The sequence below is a fragment of the Saccoglossus kowalevskii genome, chromosome 2 (assembly GCF_978046115.1).
Source record: "Saccoglossus kowalevskii chromosome 2, keSacKowa6.1, whole genome shotgun sequence".
Classification (NCBI taxonomy): domain Eukaryota; kingdom Metazoa; phylum Hemichordata; class Enteropneusta; family Harrimaniidae; genus Saccoglossus; species Saccoglossus kowalevskii.
Genome location: NC_140642.1, coordinates 20,884,774 through 20,905,874, shown reverse-complemented (window position 1 = coordinate 20,905,874; position 21,101 = coordinate 20,884,774). Strand labels below are relative to the sequence as shown.

The 21,101-nt window shown below is 33.9% G+C and overlaps 1 protein-coding gene across 1 annotated transcript in view; it reads right to left on the bottom strand.

Annotated features, from left to right (window-relative positions):
* Window positions 1–832: 832 nt before the first annotated feature.
* LOC144352635 (ras-related protein Rab-32B-like) overlaps window positions 833–21,101 on the bottom strand; it is a 41,605-nt gene continuing 21,336 nt past the window's right edge. The window contains exons 4-8 of the mRNA XM_085492652.1: window positions 17,772–17,804; window positions 16,472–16,499; window positions 7,147–7,221; window positions 6,234–6,342; window positions 833–5,054 (exon numbers count right to left, since the gene is read on the bottom strand). Of these exons, the coding sequence (XP_085348778.1) occupies window positions 4,906–5,054; window positions 6,234–6,342; window positions 7,147–7,221; window positions 16,472–16,499; window positions 17,772–17,804 (394 nt within the window). The 3' untranslated portion in view covers window positions 833–4,905. The remainder of the gene's footprint in view (window positions 5,055–6,233; window positions 6,343–7,146; window positions 7,222–16,471; window positions 16,500–17,771; window positions 17,805–21,101) is intronic.

Below are 21,101 nucleotides of genomic sequence, written 5' to 3'. Positions count from 1 at the left end.
ACGGATCCAGAACTGAATTCTTTAAAACAAAATGGCCGCCAGTCGGCTATTTCGAACTTGATCTGAAAAAAAAAATGACTTGCATCAAGGTCCTATTATGTTTAATGTATGTACCAAATTTGAATGAAATCCGTCCATGCATAACTGAGATCCGGGTCCGGAATGGTGAAAATGTGCGATTTCAATGCATTTTCGGCCTTAAAGCGGCCGCCATTTGGCTATCGTTAATGAGATCATGAAACAAATGCACATACATATTTGTGACATGATGTACCTTGTGTGTGTGAAGTTTGAACTTGATCAATCCAGACATGTCTCGGATACGGATCCAGAACTGAATTCTTAAAAACAAAATGGCCGCCAGTCGGCTATTTCGAACTTGATCCGGGAAAAAAAATGATGTGCATCAAGGTCCTATTATGTTTAATGTATGTACCAAATTTGAACAAAATCCGTCCATGCATAACTGAGATCCGGGTCCGGAATGGTGAAAATGTGCGATTTTGATGCTTTTTCGGCCTTAAAATGGCCGCTATTCGGCTATCGTTAATCGGATCATGAAAAAAATGCATGTGCATATGTCCCATATAATGTGTGATGTATGAGTGAAGTTTGAACTTAATCGGTCCATGCATGTTCGAGATACAGGTGATCACGGACGGATGGACGCACACAGGGCAAAACACAAGTCCCCGTTTTCGGACTGCGTCCGAACGGGGACTAAAAAGTGACCAAGAAATGAGTGCTCTGAACATACCAAAGTTGTTTCCCAGCTGCTATTTTGAATCAAATCGCACAACAAAACGATGTACACAAGTGATGATAATACGAGTTATAGTTGTCATACCAAGATTTATTCAAAACAAGATGGCTGTTGATATTAATGTCAATGATTTCAACAAAATTGAACAAAGCATGTCCGAGGAATTACATCCTGCTAACAGATGGACAGTTGGACAAACATAATTACACAGGACTAAAATGGATTAATTAAAATTAATTGTCACTTATTTCATACTCAAAATAGTTAACTTAGCTGGAAATCACTGAAAAGTTTGCAAGATCCAGCAGACAGACATACACATGCAACACTCAGAATCAGAAAACACTGAAAATTTTCCAAAACATTGAAAATCTATTGAATGAAAATCTATTTTTTTCCAATTAGTTAGCAAAAAGGAAAATTTTAATTTTTTTTTACAAAGTAATTTTAGACAATAATTTGTCATCCCAACTTTGTAAAAGATCGAATTGTTTAAAGATTGGTGGTTATCATACAGTGCATTCTTGAATTTCATGTACACAATATATTTTTTACAGCGACTAGTTATGACTAAAAAAAATCTAGTCAAACCAAGGCATTAAACGCTCAACAATAGACTTACACTTTTTATTCATCAGGAATTTGGTGTAATCAGTGAAAAAACCAAATATGCAGCACTAGTATGAATAATAATGTTCAACACAGTTTACGGATGTATCATATACTTATCAATTTTACAGATATTACGGGTAAAAATGTGAGCTCAGTAGAGAGGCACTCAGAAAACCCAACATACAATGTGTAAAGAAAAACAAGTGGTCACACATTACGGAAGACCAGAATGTTGAATCAGAAATAAATAAAAGATTAATGAGACGCAACACAATTTATATAAATCACTGACATGACTCAGTCACAGTCGTGCAATAGAACAAAACTGAAACAAGTCAGCCATTTTGAATTAGTACTAACGGGAGTAATGTATGTCATGTCTAGAGTTTTGTTTCAGTTCTGGGATGGTGGAAATGCTAGACTTTGATGCATTATTAGCTTTAAAATGGATGCCATTAGGACATTGAATTGGCCATCTGTTCTTGTGCGACATGATGTATTAAAGTTTGAATGTGAATGGTTAAGGCATGTTGATCACAAGTCTCTAGAACAGCATTTATTAAAATAAAATTGCCATTAGTCAAATAGATTCAATCTAAAAGCAAAATGACATGCACCATAGTACATTGTATCGTAATGTTCCAAATTTTAATAAAATTTTGCTATGTGAGCAGAATTTTTTTAAAGCTTTAAAATTGGTATCATTTTGCAATCTGATGAATTAGATCTTGAAACAAAGGCATGTGTCAATTTGAACATGATCGGTCAATTAAAACCTTAGTCCAATTATATTCAAAGTATGTACCAAATTTGAATGAAGACTTCATTAAAATAGCTCCCACATGGCACCCTAGAATAGGATTGCAAAACCAACATATCCCACAATGTATGATCATAAAGTTTGAATGAAAGTTAAACTGGACATGCACGATTTTATCTGTGCAAATATAGCATTTCAATGCTAGATGTCTCATTGTTGAATTCAACAGTTACCACAATCAAAAGACAAATTTAAATGAATGATACGGTTGCAGTTTCTTTAGTATGGTATTAGAATTAAAAATTTAAACTAATTGGCAAAATAAATTTGGCAGTTGTGTATTACATGTATTTACAAAGACGGCAGTTGTACGTTTCATCATAATATGATTCTGATGGTTAAAGTTATATTATTGGATGTTTTATGGCCTTTGAAATATAAAGTAGTGTGCGCCATATACCGAGATATCTGGGTCAGAAGTTGTTTGCAAATAGCCGAAAATAACTCTGCTGTGATTGAGTTTTCAGCATCCATCTTAGGGCGTCAAGTTCATTTGCATACAAACATTTTTGGCTAATGATTTTCTTAAGGCCTTAATTCATCATAATTTGATGCAAAGTATTCCTCGTAGGATATTTGTTTGCTAAGAACGCCCTCTTCTTATGTTTTCCTGAATGCATTCAACCCCCCCCCCCCTCCTAACATCACTAGGTTAGTTGTTAGTAATAGTTGAGCAATTTCAAAATCGGTATTCAAAACAGTTTCATGCCAAGATTGAAGGTTTGGTGAATGCTGCAACTACTGATTCGGTTCATACCCCATTTTACTGCACATTTTAAGAACTTTCAAATATTTTAATACAATATGAAAGATTGAAAACCTAAAACTGATTGAACTGACTCTGATGTATACTATGAAGATTTTTTTAACTTTCAAAAATGGTAGAGCTTGAAAATTTAAATCTACACACAGTTGTAAATATCTGACCACACAGATGTCCATTTTTGCTAACGATATTATACAGAACATTAAAATTGTTGTGAACCATATTTACATTTTTTCATGGTTTACATGTAAAAAACTATTTCATCAGTGAAGAACAATCAATAAGCTATTTTCTCAACAAATGCTGAAATAGTTCTGTTATAACATAAAAATGTAGGTAATACTATGCAAGGAATTTTAGAGAAATAAAGTACCGGTAGTACAAGTAGCAACAGAGATTTACAAGATATACAACTTAAATATCTGATGACACACAATAAAGATGTTGTGTTACTCTAATGTAACCAAATGGCATGATAGAACGCAGTGGACGCTTGAAAATAAAGTTTGATCACATCAGCAGAAATATACAAGATTATCAGCAAAAAAATGTCCACAGATGAACACTACCCGGTTATTTCACAGACTCCCTAATTTTTATTTCTAAAAAATGTACATTTGTCTTGTGATTTGTGATCATTTCGTAATTCAGGTGAATTCAGATTTGCATTTTCATTGCATACATTTATCTTATAAATTCTTGGTAGCGCGTTTAGTGTTCATTCGTACCATTTACGACAAGGAAAGAGATGATGCACTTCCAAAACACTGACTTTAAACTTGAGATAAGTATTAAAGCAAGAAATATGCCAGCCTCTACTCCAACTTAAACAATGCACATTTCAACTGTCAATCACTTTTAAATGAACAGAAATTTAAAGTTACTATCACTGATATTTTCCACCATGCTGCTATATGCTGGATTGTTTAGGATTCCCCAAAATACGTTACCCCCTTTACCTCACGAAATGTATCTGTATCTTGTTTATATTTTCGACCGCAACTTGAAAACACAGGGTACATATAGTCTGACTTTTATAAAAATAACATCATTTAGCACAACTAACAAAATGTTACAATTCAAAAAAATATTTGTTACACTGTGAGAGTTTGTTTGAATGTCATATAAATACAAGTATATATATATATATATATAAATGCAAAGGAGAAGAATACATTGATGCACTTATATTTTTAATAGTAATTAATACAATCCCATGCACGATAATTAACCAATAATTAACTTTTTGATGATGAATCACCTAAGATTTCAGAAAAATCAGTTTACCAACCTAAAGTTCCATGGACCTCCATAAACGCCTCTAGATCCAACCCCCAAAAAATGAACCCATAATCAAATAATTCACATAAATTTGCAAATATTCAATTGAAATTTCTAATATTGATTAACAGAATGGTTAATCCCAGTATTACACAAATACGTCATAAAAATAACTTTGATTGCAGTAGAATATTTAAAAATCAATGATAAAATAATCATATATTAAAAATTATCATCAAATTTATGTTTATGTATATAAAATGAAATACAATATATTGACAGCTGGGTATGAAACTTGTGAATAATTTATAAATATTATTTATTTATTCATTCATTTACATACTTTTTCACACAGGATGACTTGAACTGTTTTTTTAATTAATTGTCACTGCAGTTAACTTTGTCACACTTTTTGGGTCAACCACCACAAAGAAATGTTGAGATAAATGTCTACATACATACATACATGTTTCTTCAAACATCGTTTTTCATATCCAAAATGAAGGAAGTGCTATCCTGACAGAAAATGAGATTTTTCTCATCATTCTTATTTGTCACGACGACGTGCAAGTCATTGCCTTTCTGAGAATTTATTATCTAAGAGAAAAAAAATCGCTGATCCTGAGAATGTCTATAACGGGTTCAACTGTAGGTCGATCAACTCTACGTTGCAAGGCAGCATTTTGATTTGTTGAGAGATTCCTCGGTTTCATCAGGGTACGAGTGCGAGGGCAGCATGATACACTCTTCTTGTTGCTGCCCTTCACTTGTCAAACGTAGAATGTTCTGCACAAGAAATACCATTGCTTCATCTGCAAAAGAGTTTTCGATAAATATTGAGACATATTTATAACAGTTGTGGCATTGAAATAACTTCACAAGAACTTGTTCTTTGTCTGTGCATTTTTTCATTTGTTTCACGCACTGCACTGTGTTTTATGATTTCATCAATTTTTTTTTTTTAAATTATCAGATATTAATCTACACAATTAAATTGAAGCTGTTATCAGACAATAATCTCATTAACAACCATGTATCATTTGTGTGACCAGATGTGAAGACAAATGCTAAAACTATGCTATACTAATTACATGCACAAATTTGTACCAAAATAAAATCAGATCTAGTGTTCATGTTACAGTACTGTAAAATACTTTATTTTAGCTGGAATTAATTTTTGCTGGAAAGACTTTTGAGTGTTTTGTATGGAATTTATTTGCACTGGTTTTGGACGAGTTGAATGTAAAATATAGGAAAAAAGCTATATTCACTGGAATTTACTTTCACTGAATCACTCCTTCAGTGAAAATAGTGAAAATTAATTCCAAGAGAAAATAAAGTACAGTAGCTGTGCCAAGCTACACCACAGACAGACAGACAGACAGACAGATATTGTTACGACATTACCTCCCGCTTGTACTTTGCACACATGGGAGCTAACAAATTATCCAGGTTTGTTATGTGAAAGAAAACAATAGTTGACTGTGGCAATGAAAGTATTGCTTTTTTTTGTCACTAGGGAGAAACTAAGAATTATTCGTTTGTTTCTGAGATGTTTTAGCATTCAGTTGTAGGTTGCAGCAGATTTTCATGAATTTTGTCAATAAATTTAACATGGATGTATTTATTGGTGATCCTGAGGTATAACCAAAAAAAAATCCAATTTGGTAGTTATAGAAATAATTTGCACTTTATTGACCCAATCCTTTGTGAATAACCATGTTAAAACAATTAAAAAGGTTTTTCTATCTTGAGAAAATGTAACCATTCAACCTTATCAAGATTCTGTCTTACACAACGTGCAATGTTCACATTGAAAAATGCAGTACTTTTTTAAATTGAACAATTGAAACAACAATGGGCTACACATACCTATGCACGCACACGCACGCACGCAGACAGACACATGACATGCTGCAACATAAGCACCCACTATTAAATGGAAGCCAACAATTGAGAAAATTCTAAATTAAAACATTTGCTGAACTCACTGATGTTTTTATCTTCTTTAGCTGATGTAGCAAACCATCCAATAAATTTATTTTCGTTACAGAATTGATCGAGGGCTTGGTTGTCCACTGAAACATCTTCAAGATCACTCTGTTAGGTTTTGAAACAAAAAATGCATTTATTATACTATTGTGAGGTAATATCACCTGGTATACTGTAAAATACTTTATTTTCGCTTGGAATTTTTGCTGAAAGAATGATATACTTTTTTTCCTATATTTTACATTCAACTCATCAAAAATCAGTGAAAATGTATTCCATACGAAACACTAAAAAAGTCTTTTCAGCGAAAATTTATTCCAGTTAAAATAAAGTATTTTACAGTAACATGCTTCGTAGAGCTGGTCATGGACGAACCAAACGTGGGTTAAAAAAATTTTAGAATTATATGCTAATCTATGCTAATGAGACATTACATATATGTTTATTGGTAGACATACTTTTGCTGTTAGCATTTAAACATTGATTCAGTTATCCGTATACTATTCTAGCAATATCTTTTCTCAATAAAGTTTTATTTTAGTCAGTAATGTTATTGGCTAGTTTTAATGCATCCTTTGATTAATTGTTGTTGTCCAGTCTGAAATTCTTGTATCACTGTGATGATTTGTTTTTCTCCACATACTGTTCAAACATGCATAAATTGATGATGTTTAATGTTAATATTCAAAGTGGAGTGGCTGGAAGACCATAATGTGTCGTTGTTTACAAAAAAGCATTCTGTTTTTCTCTTCAACTTTTCCTCATCGCATCCCTGCAGAAATAGTGGTACATCCCATCATCATGTAAAACAAGGACATGTGACTATGCTACTCATAGTACAGATTTTATTGAACATTTCAAACAACCGGTTGGGTAGTGCGAATACAAAAATAGAATATAAACATGTTTTACCTTGTTTGCAAGCAGCATGACAGGAACTGGTTGTCCATTGGCTAACATTACCTTCTCATTCACATCATTGTACCACTAGAAGACACAGAAAAATGTTATGACATTAATAAAAGCTGTTGAAATGCTTGAAACTTAAGGCTGGGACTACATGTATTAACTGATGGAACATTTCTAATAAAATAATTTGCTACATGTATAAAAAATATCAGTGGGGAAAAAAAAATAATTTTGTTTTCTGTCATTTATACGTCTACTGTAAAATACTTTATTTTAGCTGGATTTTATTTTCACTGAATCATTCCTTCAGCGAAAACAGCGAAAATTAATTCCAAGTGAAAATTAAGTATAAGCTAAACTGCAGTACGGTATATATAACCTTCAATGTTCACGGTTCAACATATTGTTAACTGCTGTGGCATTTTGCATATTTGTATGTATTTTTCTATAATTTCTTTAATAATTTTGGACCAAATAAACATAATTTTGTATGAGTAATAGGTTTTGATCAATATTTTGAAAAAAAAATATGAATATGCAAGTTTTATTCTGTCAATGGTGACCAAAAATGACTGACACTCAAAGTGTGTTTAATGTCAAGGACCCAATCAAGTTTCAATTTACTGCATTTGAGGAAATTAAAACAGACTGAAAGGATTTAAAATAATTATGCATGATAGTGTCATTTTTGAAGAACATTGTTTAAATCATGGCTGCTCGCTCAGTTGACCACTTTCAAAAGAAGTCAACACAAAATGAGAACCAAATTATTGCGAGACATTAAAATCAAAAGAATCATTTCACAGTAGACTGCCCTCAGGGTGACACTTTACATACTATATAATCATAAATGCATTGCATATTAAAATCATTTGTACACTAAATGGCAGTTGTTTGCATTTATTAAATATGTTTTATTATTCATAATAGTTTTACAATATCATAAATCACATTTTCACATTTCAAAACGTCAACAACATACAAAAATAATAATTATGACCGATGAGGAAATTCAGAATACGACATTTCCAAGGCTGAGAAACTGTCTGACCTCAGTAGAAAGCAACAACATAATGTGTTTGGAATTCTATGCAGATGGCAAGATTGTTACGAACCACCTCGGGGGAAGTAATCTAAGGAAACGTGTAATTCTGGATTTGGGGATAAATCACCAGTTCTGATGTCTCACTTTCCATCATCATCATCAGCAAAAAAATAACAAGCATGGAATGAATATTTTTTTTTCTTCTTTCATCAAAAGAATACGTGCCCTGATCCGCTGCATTGGAGATACATTTTCATGTCTCCAGGGTAGTAATATTGAATCTTCTTGAAGACTGTGAACGAGTACAGCTTCAAGGCCTGTAATACTGAAAACCAGGAACGTTAATTGAAGCCGTTAGTATGCGCAGCTCTTGAGTAATAACGCTTTGCCATGGGGCAGAACTGCTAATGCGAGCTTTGCAATGTTCCTTTCGAGAAGTAATTTTTCATTTAGGATGGGAAGCCCAATAAGCATCGTGCCCCACGGCTAGAAATACTGACCCAATGTAATCTAGGCAAACCATGAAATTGTAGAATCTTGTTGATGCTGGAGGCACAAACAGGGCTTAGGAGATTAACTTTGCTTTGCAGATTGAATGAATTTGCATAGTGTGCCCTCAGGCATTGTGTTGGAGACAAGAAAGCCTCGTCTGAAAAGTGAATCCTTCTTACAGGGCCGCTCCTATAGATGTTCAATCTACCCCTGCAGACCAGAATGAAACACCCCAAAGCATGGTTTAATTAACATGCACAAATCTTGCAGTAGGAATTGTAAATATATGTGATTTAAACTTTAACATTTTCAGAAAAGTAGGGCAAAAGTTCAAGTGGGTAGATGTCGTCGAATGGAGAAAAATACATATCTCAGACCGGATTTTAACTATCTGCATTTGAGAGGGCAGCCATTTTAAAAGCTAAAATTTATAAAATGGTCTTAATTTTTATTTAAAGATTTTAAAGTGGAATTGCAGTTCTTACTTTGGTGACCTCAAAATATTACACTTCAAGATACAGTTGTTATTTGTGCCATATTGGGCATACTTTCATTGGAATAAAAGAATTGATGCACAATATTATTACTTGTTTATTGCACAATGATTTTGTAGATGCATATAACCGGATACTCAATGGGTGGAGGGTGTTAAACACTATTATATAAGGCCAAATTCAAGTGGAAAAATTTATTTAATAGTTATGTCAAATGATATTAAAATTAAAAAAATATATATTTTGTATTTGGAAAGCATCCTAACACACAAGCCCCCCCCCCCCTCCAGAACCATGTAAAATCTGTATTAGAAGCCGCAGCTTCTACTAAAATGGTACAATGCAACAGAATGGATGCGGTTTTTATTAGAGCATCTACACATATGAGGAATGATGAATTGTTCAAAAAGAATGTGTGCGACTTCTATTAGAGATTTTACGGTATTATTAGAATATATGAGTGGTATTTTGTATATCATTATGATAGCGAGAGAGCTTAACCAATTTAAGTAATAATTCAATTGTGATTGCCATTCAGCTATGGCTGTGTATATAAATTCAGAAAGCTAGAATACAGAATAATACAATTGTGCAGTTTTCATGCTATAGAAGATTCAGTTGCAAACATTCCCATGAACCTCTTTAGAGAACAATAATTATTTGCTTCACAGGATTAGCCATTTAATTTTTTCTATGTTATTAATGAGTTAAGACTACACTACTGTGACCTGTACTGTTAAAAATCTTAAAGGAGCGATGCAATACTATGACATCTGCCAAGTAGACGAATATCAATCAAACAATGAATATGTAATAAACTAATCACAAGATATCGGGCAGAAAGTCAGAACAGGGAGGTTTTGATAGATTTCGAAACAAGTTGCAGCAGAATAATTATGCATAACATTTATAAACACAGCATAACTCAGAAATTCCTTACAAACAAATTAAGAAAGTCTGTAAATGTACATTTATTGACATCAAAAACAAACCTATGGATTATTACAGTTTCAATGATAATACCATTTCGATCAGAGATTACAGATATACAAGTTTGATCTACAAGGCCTTTAATTTGCATCAAGCACCAAAAGTAGATAACTTGAACAAGTTGGCGAAATGAACAACTAATTTATTCGTAATCCTTTGTTATGCTGAATAACTCCAATGGTATGTTCGGCCCCGCAATACTGGGTCGGCCGATAGCATACAAAATGTATGTTTCTTAATATGGGATGTACATGTATGCCTCAGGAGAGTTACTGTTATCTGATTGGTTCTAATAGTTCACTCAACCTAGTACGTAAATGCACAGAGGACATATTTACCCATAGCTGGGGTCATTGAAATAAACCAAAATTACACAACAAATGCATTGCACACAGTAAATTTTGACCAACAAAATATCATATAGTATATAATATAGTGTTTCAAAATCCAAATTACTTATTAGTTTTTTCTCTCTTCCTAATAAGTAAATATAATCAATTTTATAATTTATTTCAATGTACTCCATCAAAGAGAAAGACAAAAAGAGAAAATAATCCAAATATCAACCATTTTCCATTGAAATCCATGTAAACACATTATTTCATGGATAACTTCTCCAATTTTGTTTTGATAGCATAGGCCACCAAATTTTAAAATATGATGGAATGTTTTTTCCATAGAAACCATTTGTAAACCCAAAATCAATTTTCAATTTTGTTTTCTCAAAAAATAGTCTCGTAACCATATATTATTATTTCAGAATTTTGAACATTACAGAAACCCAACTCCTCTTGCTCAAACTACCTCATAAGGAGATCAGGTCTATTTGATTCAAAACTAATATAGAAAAACACATAAAATGTTATACTATAATGTTTGAGAGATAAATTGTGCGGTCGAAAGGTTACACATAAGTTAGCGAGAAAACTAAATTATGTTTTCATTAAAAGTTTTTAGTTTGCATACACTTTATTTGGAATGTTGAGGAACATACTCATACATACATAGTCATTGTTAGTAAAAGCAAAATGTGACAGAACCAGAATTCACACACAAAAAAAAGAAGTCATTCAGAAAGACACCAAGACTGACAGATGAACACCATCATACCAGCGTCAATACCTCATCCAACCTTTTACTCACTTTAATAGCAGAAAATGACAGTTTCTTACAGTAAAAAGAAGCAACTACACTGTAACAACCACATTTTTTGTTTTGTAAATCCTCGACAGAACTTGATACGAAAGGAAGTGGGAACTGTATACTTCAATCATAGCAAATGAAATGTAATTTGTCTTTTAACATCGGCCTAGCACATGATAATAGCATCCCTTCGGGAGTTAGTTAGTGATATAATACATGTCATCAAGTTCTGTCTAATGATCTTATTTTCTTATCAGACCTTTAGGGAATATGCGATTTCTTTCTTGGAAATGGTGGTTGCTATAATATGTTTAATAAAAACCAAACTTCGATTCTGAAGAAATAAGGTTAATTATTAATAAATAATTACCCACAATGCTTTGGGATGATCATCTATGAGAATTTTTTTTTTTCTTGTTTTGTGGGTTGTAGCATATTAGAGGATGAAGGTATCCAATCATAAATATCTATAGAATACAACTTTGATGTTAGTGCACTATAGTTGGGATAGATGTAAGCACAATTTTTTCCTAAAAATTGGAGAGAAGGCATGTTTTAAACAGCCTCATGGTAGTAGTACATTCAAATTACATTTCCCATGATGTACTGGTGCAACTTCCCAAGAATCACTGAGCCGTGCCTTTAAAAAGCCATGCTAGTCTACTAAATTACTGTCAATCACAGATTTATTCAAATCAAATAGTCAATTCGAACTTGTCAGTTCATGTCTCTCTAAGACAACTGCATACATATAATGTATATCATGCAAATTACATTTCCCATGATGCACTTAAGTCACACTTAAACCATGGCTGCGGGTGTATAAAAGGAAAGATGACCACCAGTTTTCAGTATGCAAATGACACTCAAGCTTGAAACATCGCTTTGGGGTGCTCCGCAAAATCACTTTTTCACTCGACAATCTTAACGCCTGTGGTGTGTTATTTTTATGTCACACACAAACATGAATATATCTGCAATACAATTTTGATGTTAATTTTCAAGTTTGGAGCGATGTCACTGTGATTTCCGCGTAAATGTGATGGGAAATCATGATTCAAACAGTCAATTTGACTGCTCGAAAGGTTTATGCAAATGCAAGGTGTTATATATATATATGTAATTACGAAGTTGATGATATAAGTGATATCATAGAGCTAACAAGAAATGATATGCTGTGAGCTGTTTGTCTGGCCATTCCAAGTGGTCCGGCCCGAGCAAGTGCCGATGGAATGAGCTGAGGTGTGCATGAGAAGAGAGGGAATATACGTAAACTTCTCTAGTGTATGCGCGCAAAGAAGGACATTCGCAGTTACAGGACTTGTAAACTTGATTCTTATTTTTCTAGCAACAATAGAGGTGAACTAGGTAAGTTACGAGAAGGGACAAAAAGCTGTGGTTACTGGCCTAGATTAGTTCATTGGCGAATGTGACGGACCTGGTTGGTCATGATAATAGCGAGTTTCGATCGAGGGGCTCGTCAACAAATACGTCCCCGACAATATGTTAATATATGAAGTTCCCGACAATTTAAAAAGTACAAATGTGTCTCAAAATAAATAAATTGAAAGATCCGGCAAAATATGTTATGTTCTCTGAAATATATCCCCCAGGGAAATGATTGGTGACCGATTGCGTAAAAAATGTATGCCTGTCTGTGTTTAAGACCTTTCTGTAACGTATGAGTCGTGCATATATTCATGTACTGGTGCAATCTTTTGGATTGCGGAGCCGCACTTTAAATAGTTTTAAACACAATATGAAATGGCATGAAGGAAATCAAAATAGAAACAAATCAATCAGACAAAATAATGAAAAATATTTCTTCTGTTTTCGCTGACAGCAAATATTCTTCTGCTTTAACAGTACAAAGACTAATGTTCCATATAAGATTAAACTTGTATTTTTACAGATGGAATATGAATTGTTGGAGGTGATCAGAAATACAGACTATAAACACTAGAGGTGATCAGAAATACAGACTATAAACACTAGAGGTGATCAGAAATACAGACTATAAACACTAGAGGTGATCAGAAATACAGACTATAAACACTAGAGGTGATCAGAAATACAGACTATAAACACTAGAGGTGATCAGAAATACAGACTATAAACACTAGAGGTGATCAGAAATACAGACTATAAACACTAGAGGTGATCAGAAATACAAACTATAAACACTAGAGGTGATCAGAAATACAGACTATAAACACTAGAGGTGATCAGAAATACAGACTATAAACACTAGAGGTGATCAGAAATACAGACTATAAACACTAGAGGTGATCAGAAATACAGACTATAAACACTAGAGGTGATCAGAAATACAAACTATAAACACTAGAGGTGATCAGAAATACAGACTATAAACACTAGAGGTGATCAGAAATACAGACTATAAACACTAGAGGTGATCAGAAATACAAACTATAAACACTAGAGGTGATCAGAAATACAGACTATAAACACTAGAGGTGATCAGAAATACAGACTATAAACACTAGAGGTGATCAGAAATACAGACTATAAACACTAGAGGTGATCAGAAATACAGACTATAAACACTAGAGGTGATCAGAAATACAGACTATAAACACTAGAGGTGATCAGAAATACAGACTATAAACACTAGAGGTGATCAGAAATACAGACTATAAACACTAGAGGTGATCAGAAATACAGACTATAAACACTAGAGGTGATCAGAAATACAGACTATAAACACTAGAGGTGATCAGAAATACAGACTATAAACACTAGAGGTGATCAGAAATACAAACTATAAACACTAGAGGTGATCAGAAATACAGACTATAAACACTAGAGGTGATCAGAAATACAAACTATAAACACTAGAGGTGATCAGAAATACAGACTATAAACACTAGAGGTGATCAGAAATACAGACTATAAACACTAGAGGTGATCAGAAATACAGACTATAAACACTAGAGGTGATCAGAAATACAGACTATAAACACTAGAGGTGATCAGAAATACAGACTATAAACACTAGAGGTGATCAGAAATACAGACTATAAACACTAGAGGTGATCAGAAATACAGACTATAAACACTAGAGGTGATCAGAAATACAGACTATAAACACTAGAGGTGATCAGAAATACAGACTATAAACACTAGTGGTGATCAGAAATACAGACTATAAACACTAGAGGTGATCAGAAATACAGACTATAAACACTAGAGGTGATCAGAAATACAAACTATAAACACTAGTGGTGATCAGAAATACAGACTATAAACACTAGAGGTGATCAGAAATACAGACTATAAACACTAGAGGTGATCAGAAATACAGACTATAAACACTAGAGGTGATCAGAAATACAGACTATAAACACTAGAGGTGATCAGAAATACAGACTATAAACACTAGAGGTGATCAGAAATACAGACTATAAACACTAGAGGTGATCAGAAATACAGACTATAAACACTAGAGGTGATCAGAAATACAGACTATAAACACTAGAGGTGATCAGAAATACAGACTATAAACACTAGAGGTGATCAGAAATACAAACTATAAACACTAGAGGTGATCAGAAATACAGACTATAAACACTAGAGGTGATCAGAAATACAGACTATAAACACTAGTGGTGATCAGAAATACAGACTATAAACACTAGAGGTGATCAGAAATACAAACTATAAACACTAGAGGTGATCAGAAATACAGACTATAAACACTAGAGGTGATCAGAAATACAGACTATAAACACTAGAGGTGATCAGAAATACAGACTATAAACACTAGAGGTGATCAGAAATACAGACTATAAACACTAGAGGTGATCAGAAATACAGACTATAAACACTAGAGGTGATCAGAAATACAGACTATAAACACTAGAGGTGATCAGAAATACAGACTATAAACACTAGAGGTGATCAGAAATACAGACTATAAACACTAGAGGTGATCAGAAATACAGACTATAAACACTAGAGGTGATCAGAAATACAGACTATAAACACTAGAGGTGATCAGAAATACAGACTATAAACACTAGAGGTGATCAGAAATACAGACTATAAACACTAGAGGTGATCAGAAATACAAACTATAAACACTAGAGGTGATCAGAAATACAGACTATAAACACTAGAGGTGATCAGAAATACAGACTATAAACACTAGAGGTGATCAGAAATACAGACTATAAACACTAGAGGTGATCAGAAATACAGACTATAAACACTAGAGGTGATCAGAAATACAGACTATAAACACTAGAGGTGATCAGAAATACAGACTATAAACACTAGTGGTGATCAGAAATACAAACTATAAACACTAGAGGTGATCAGAAATACAGACTATAAACACTAGAGGTGATCAGAAATACAGACTATAAACACTAGAGGTGATCAGAAATACAGACTATAAACACTAGAGGTGATCAGAAATACAGACTATAAACACTAGAGGTGATCAGAAATACAGACTAACATTACTAAGAGCACACTCAAAACTAACAATTATATCCTATATTGTGTGAGAATTGGGTGATATTTATCAATAATTGACAATAGTTTCATCAAGCTTAGACATAGTTGGAAGCACCTCCATGCATTATATATATTTTAAAGACAATCACACGAATGCAGTGTCTGTATATGAGGTACATCGCTGTGGGGTACTTACTGTGAGGGCCAGTGTGTAACAAAGTCAATTAATGGCGTATGGCTTGAATTCAAGATTAACCATTCATTGTAAATGTTGAATAATAAAGGAAATAATATAAATTATTAATCTAATGGAATAGAATGAAGGTAATGATTAAGCAATAGAATACATTGCTACATTGCACTCCAGGCCAATATGAGAATAATTATTTGAACAAAGTCGGGGGGGGGGTCACCATTGAAATTTTTTATGTAACTTTTCTACTGAAATCATTTGTGTTTATGATATTTTCCATTTTAGACTTCTCTCATGTTATTGTATTTTATTTTGGTGTTTTTGGTTTCCATGGTTATGATGTCAATAGCGCCACCAATATGTACTAAATAATGCATAAATCTAGTAAGGCTCATACATACGTGGTATTACAATTACAAGGTAGATTAATTTAAAATTAAATAGACATAAGCACTTAACAGAATAGGAACTAATAACAAATTACTCTACCTTTAACACTGAGTCAAATGTGGCTGGCCTGGAAGTAAGAATAGAGTAAAATAAGAGAATTAAAAAAAAAATGTTGCAATAATTTACTTCATATTTGATGCATATACAGAACAAAATCAATCCATATCATCAAAATAGCGCCCTCAATCAAAATTTGTACTGAGATGCAACTTAGGCTTAGAAAAAATACACGAAAATAATTATCTAATCAATCTGTTCTTCAACTTGTCAGTTTTATGAAATTTTTTTTTTTTATTTTTGGTAAAATTCTGATAAAAACCTAAAAATAATCCCTGTGACACACACAATTTTAAATTGATACGCAGAAGCATGAATATTTTGTTAGCAGAATAGAAATTAACATTTATACATGTATATGCAAAAACACATAATTTGATTGTATTGCCTTAGGCTTTAAAAGTGAAATCTGTAACCGAAAATATTTTGTCTGAAATGTGCATTTTGTGGTTGAACAAATGCATTGCTCTAGGCATGACAAGTAAAATCTCAAACTGAAAATATAAATGTGATCGAGGGAGGGCTCACTTCAAGTACATCAGCTTTGAGATTTTGCATCCCTTATGAATTGCAAGTAGGACACAGGTAACTAGTAATATTGTTCCATAGGGCCATGGTTTTCGACCTACAGGCACATGAAAAATATTGCGTAATTTGAAAATATTTTAATTTTTGTTTTAGGTAAACAATTCTGTATTACTGCAATAATACCATTCAGTTTACTTCCTTAGACTTCATATTTGAGGTGGTTCTGGTATTTTTTGCTATTTGTGTAACAAAAGAAACAGTTCTATATTCACATAATTTTTCACAGCAAAAGAAGGACTCAGCTTCATTTACAGAATGGCCCTGAAATTAAGCGCTGGCGCCAGGTAACTAAGGGAAATAGAACAAAGAATGAGATAGACCAATCAGAATACCAGAACAATTACTAGTTACTGACTTCCTGTGGCTTGATGCATTATAACACTTGAGATAGGAACCAGCCAACTTTGAGATTCTTTGTGTGTGAAGTTTTGTATATTAGCTGTGGATTTGGCACCTTTAAATAACACTTGGTTGTTTTTGTAAGATAATTTAGAAAAAACACAGTTCCCATGTTATTCATTGAATCGATTCCCTCCACTTTTTAGGAGCAACATTTTGGTCTGTGCAAAAATTACCATCATCATTCATGTTAAACCATTTAGTGATAAAAGACATGGTATTCGTATTACAATCATATTTCTTTACATGAATGAATACTGCCCTCAAGTGGTGACAATTGTTCACAGCTACTCACCGTGATAGATCAAACACAACAATTGCTGCTATTCTGGGGAGAGAAAGAAAAAAAACACTTTAATTTGTTTTCAAATGACTATTCATTCATCAATGACTTCAAGAAGATGTACCGAACGTATGAATTTTCACAAACTGACTGGTTTTTGAACATTAAATTACAGTCCAGGAAACAAAATGAAAGAATATACCGATAATGTCATACCATTTGCCTTTATTGCACATTTTTGTACAGGCTCGACCTTTCTCTGCATAATTAGAGTACATTTATATAATGAGACAATGAATTATTACCATAATTATGATAATTCTATGAAAAATATATTCATGACAAGTCATTGAAAATGACACAGTCCCCGTTAAGTTCTTTTTGTGCTCGTCATATTAAAGCGGAGGGGTTGTCGCGAGCGTGTCCTTGAAACTTGAGTTCCAAGTGGCGTATACAACAGATTGTTTATTTACATCAAAACACGTGTTTCGTGTCATAGTAATATGGCCAAAATAAAAACAGTCGTTATTCAGCCATCTTTGATCTGATTATGAAACACACTGATATGTATGATGTATGTGCCAAATACGAATGAAAATGGTACATAAATTGTGGAAATATAGTAGTAAGGCCAAAAAGTCAGATGGCTGTAAATCGGCCATCCTTGACCAGATTTTGAAACAAATTGTCATGGACATGCATCCTAACCTGTATAAAGTACATGTATGTGCCAAATTTAAATGAAAATGACAGAGCACGTCCAAGATACCGCTTAAAAAAACAAAAACAAGATGCCTGCCAGTCGACCATCTTTGATCCAATTGCAAAATAAATCGTCATGGACATGTATCCTAACATGTATAATCTATGTACCAAGTTTGAATGACAACTGACAAAGCATGTCCAAAATACAACATTTTCAAAAAACAAGATGGCTGCCAGTCGGCCATTTTGAATCGAATCGCTAAACTACTGCATGTGCATATGTCCCACATAAGGTACTAGGCACATGCAAAGAATGAACGGAATCGGTCCACAGGATTCTGAAATATGACGTTGGATAGACTGACGCACGGACAGACGGACACACGGACGGCCGGACGGACAGACTCAGGAACTCACGGACGGTCGGGGACATGTATCCTAACATGTATGATCTATGTACTAAATTTGAATGAAAACTGACAAAGCATGTCCAAAATACGACATTTTCAAAAAACAAGATGGCTGCCAGTCGGCCATCTTTGATCCAATTGTGAAATAAATCATCATGGACATGTATCCTAACATGTATAATCCATATACCAAGTTTGAATGAAAACTGACAAAGCATGTCCAAAATACAACATTTTCAAAAAACAAGATGGCTGCCAGTCGGCCATTTTGAATCGAATTGCTAAACCACTGCATGTGCATATGTTCCACATAAAGTACTAGGCACATGCAAAGAATGAACAGAATCGGTCCAAGGGATTCTGAGATATGACTCCGGACGGACGCACGGACGGACGGACGGACGCACGGAGACCGAATTATAAGTCCCCGTTTTCGGACTTCGTCCGAACGGGGACTAAAAAAAGTCCACATTCTGTTTTGTTTTAATGGTATTTTTATTGGGTATCCTGCATAAAGTTACATTACATTTCTCTTGTGAAAATTACCGGATTCGGCTGATACCCCGCCCTGGGCGATCTTATGGAGGATTCGATTTTTTTTTAGAAAAATGTGGACCAAAAGATCGCCCTTGGCGATATTACGAGGCCCATCTTGTCTAAAAAAATAACCCTGCGTTGATAGAAATGGTCTAGAAAAAATAATGTTTCGAGTTGACCAAATATAATCATGCAAAGTATAAATTCAAAGTGTTTAAATACATTGGTGAGAGGTCGCATTTTACGTGAACAAGAACATGCACTAAGAAGGAACAAGTAACCTGTAGAATGCTGTGTGGGTAATATTTTTATATTGATTTTTGCTGCATTTGCAGCAAATAGTTACCAAACAATGAGAAATCTATTGGATTGAATATACCTCTCAGGTGGCTTCACATGCATAGTTCAAGCCTGCCTAACCGGTGCTTATACCAGGATTTAGTTACAGCTTCATGTTCCCAGTAATCGCAAGAAATTGACATGACAATAGAAATTCATGAAAGACTGGCACTCCCATGCAATTAACAGCGAGTTAAATTCTTGGGATTGAAACATATATTTTGAAGTCACTGATGTAGGCAATGAATAACTTAAAGTTGACATAAAGACGAGGTAGTTTATGATTTAATCAGTGCTCAACTAGAGGCTGAAATTATAATTAATTTGTTTATTTCAATTTCTCCTGAAGTCAAATAGAATACACTGGTGAAACACGATAGTACCCATGGGCGAAAGTATGTTTTGGGGTGTAGTTTACATTGTGTATGGAGTGGTAGGGTCGGGTGTAATTTGTTCATTTCCAACTATTATGAAGTCAAGTAGAATTTCACTTAATTTATTTTTGCTGACATGTTTTCAAGCATTACATGTGAATCCAATTTTCACTGTGCTGTGTCTCAATAGAGTGTGAGGGAAATGGCATTTTCACTGGAATTTATTTCAGGGGGAAAATGTTTTCAGTGATAATGAAGTATTATGACAGAACCCCATACCCTCCCCGTGGCTTTCATTGCGTATGGAAGTTATTTTCACGAGTGGTGCGGTGTATCCTGCTGCCGTGCTTTCACGAGCGAAGCCACTGGGAGGGTATGGGGTTCTGTTATTATTACATATGTCCCATATTTGATTATTTCATATTAAAGAAAGAACGTGCAACAAATCGGGATAGAAATTTAGGTCGGGGAACCCAATTGCCCATTAATATGCTCCAAGACAGTGCTGCGACCTAGCAACGCGTGTCAGTGTAGAACGCGTGTCACTGTACGTGTGAAAATAAAATAATCAGACGTCTAAACTTGAGTCATTGTCCGAATAAATACTGCTCAAATTGACTAAGTGTTCAAAACGTCATAAAAAAGACGCCGCCGACGATGCGCGTCGCACAATCTTTTTGCTAGCTGTCAAACAACTTGTCAAGTCAAAACATCTACGCGCCAAAGTGAAAAGGCTGATTTTACTGCGGGTCCAGGCTGCGGGTGGATGTTCAGAGAGCCCTTCAAGATTGATAAAACTCAGTTTCCAGGTGGTCAACATACATTAAGTTCTCCCAATCCTAGTATTCTATGTGATGTACATCTAACATGCCAAAAATGAACGATTGGTGAACGATTTGAACCCGACAAAAATAGCAGACGGTAATGTGTTTACAAAATAAAAATAGTGATTACTTGATTTAGATAACAGGAAGGGG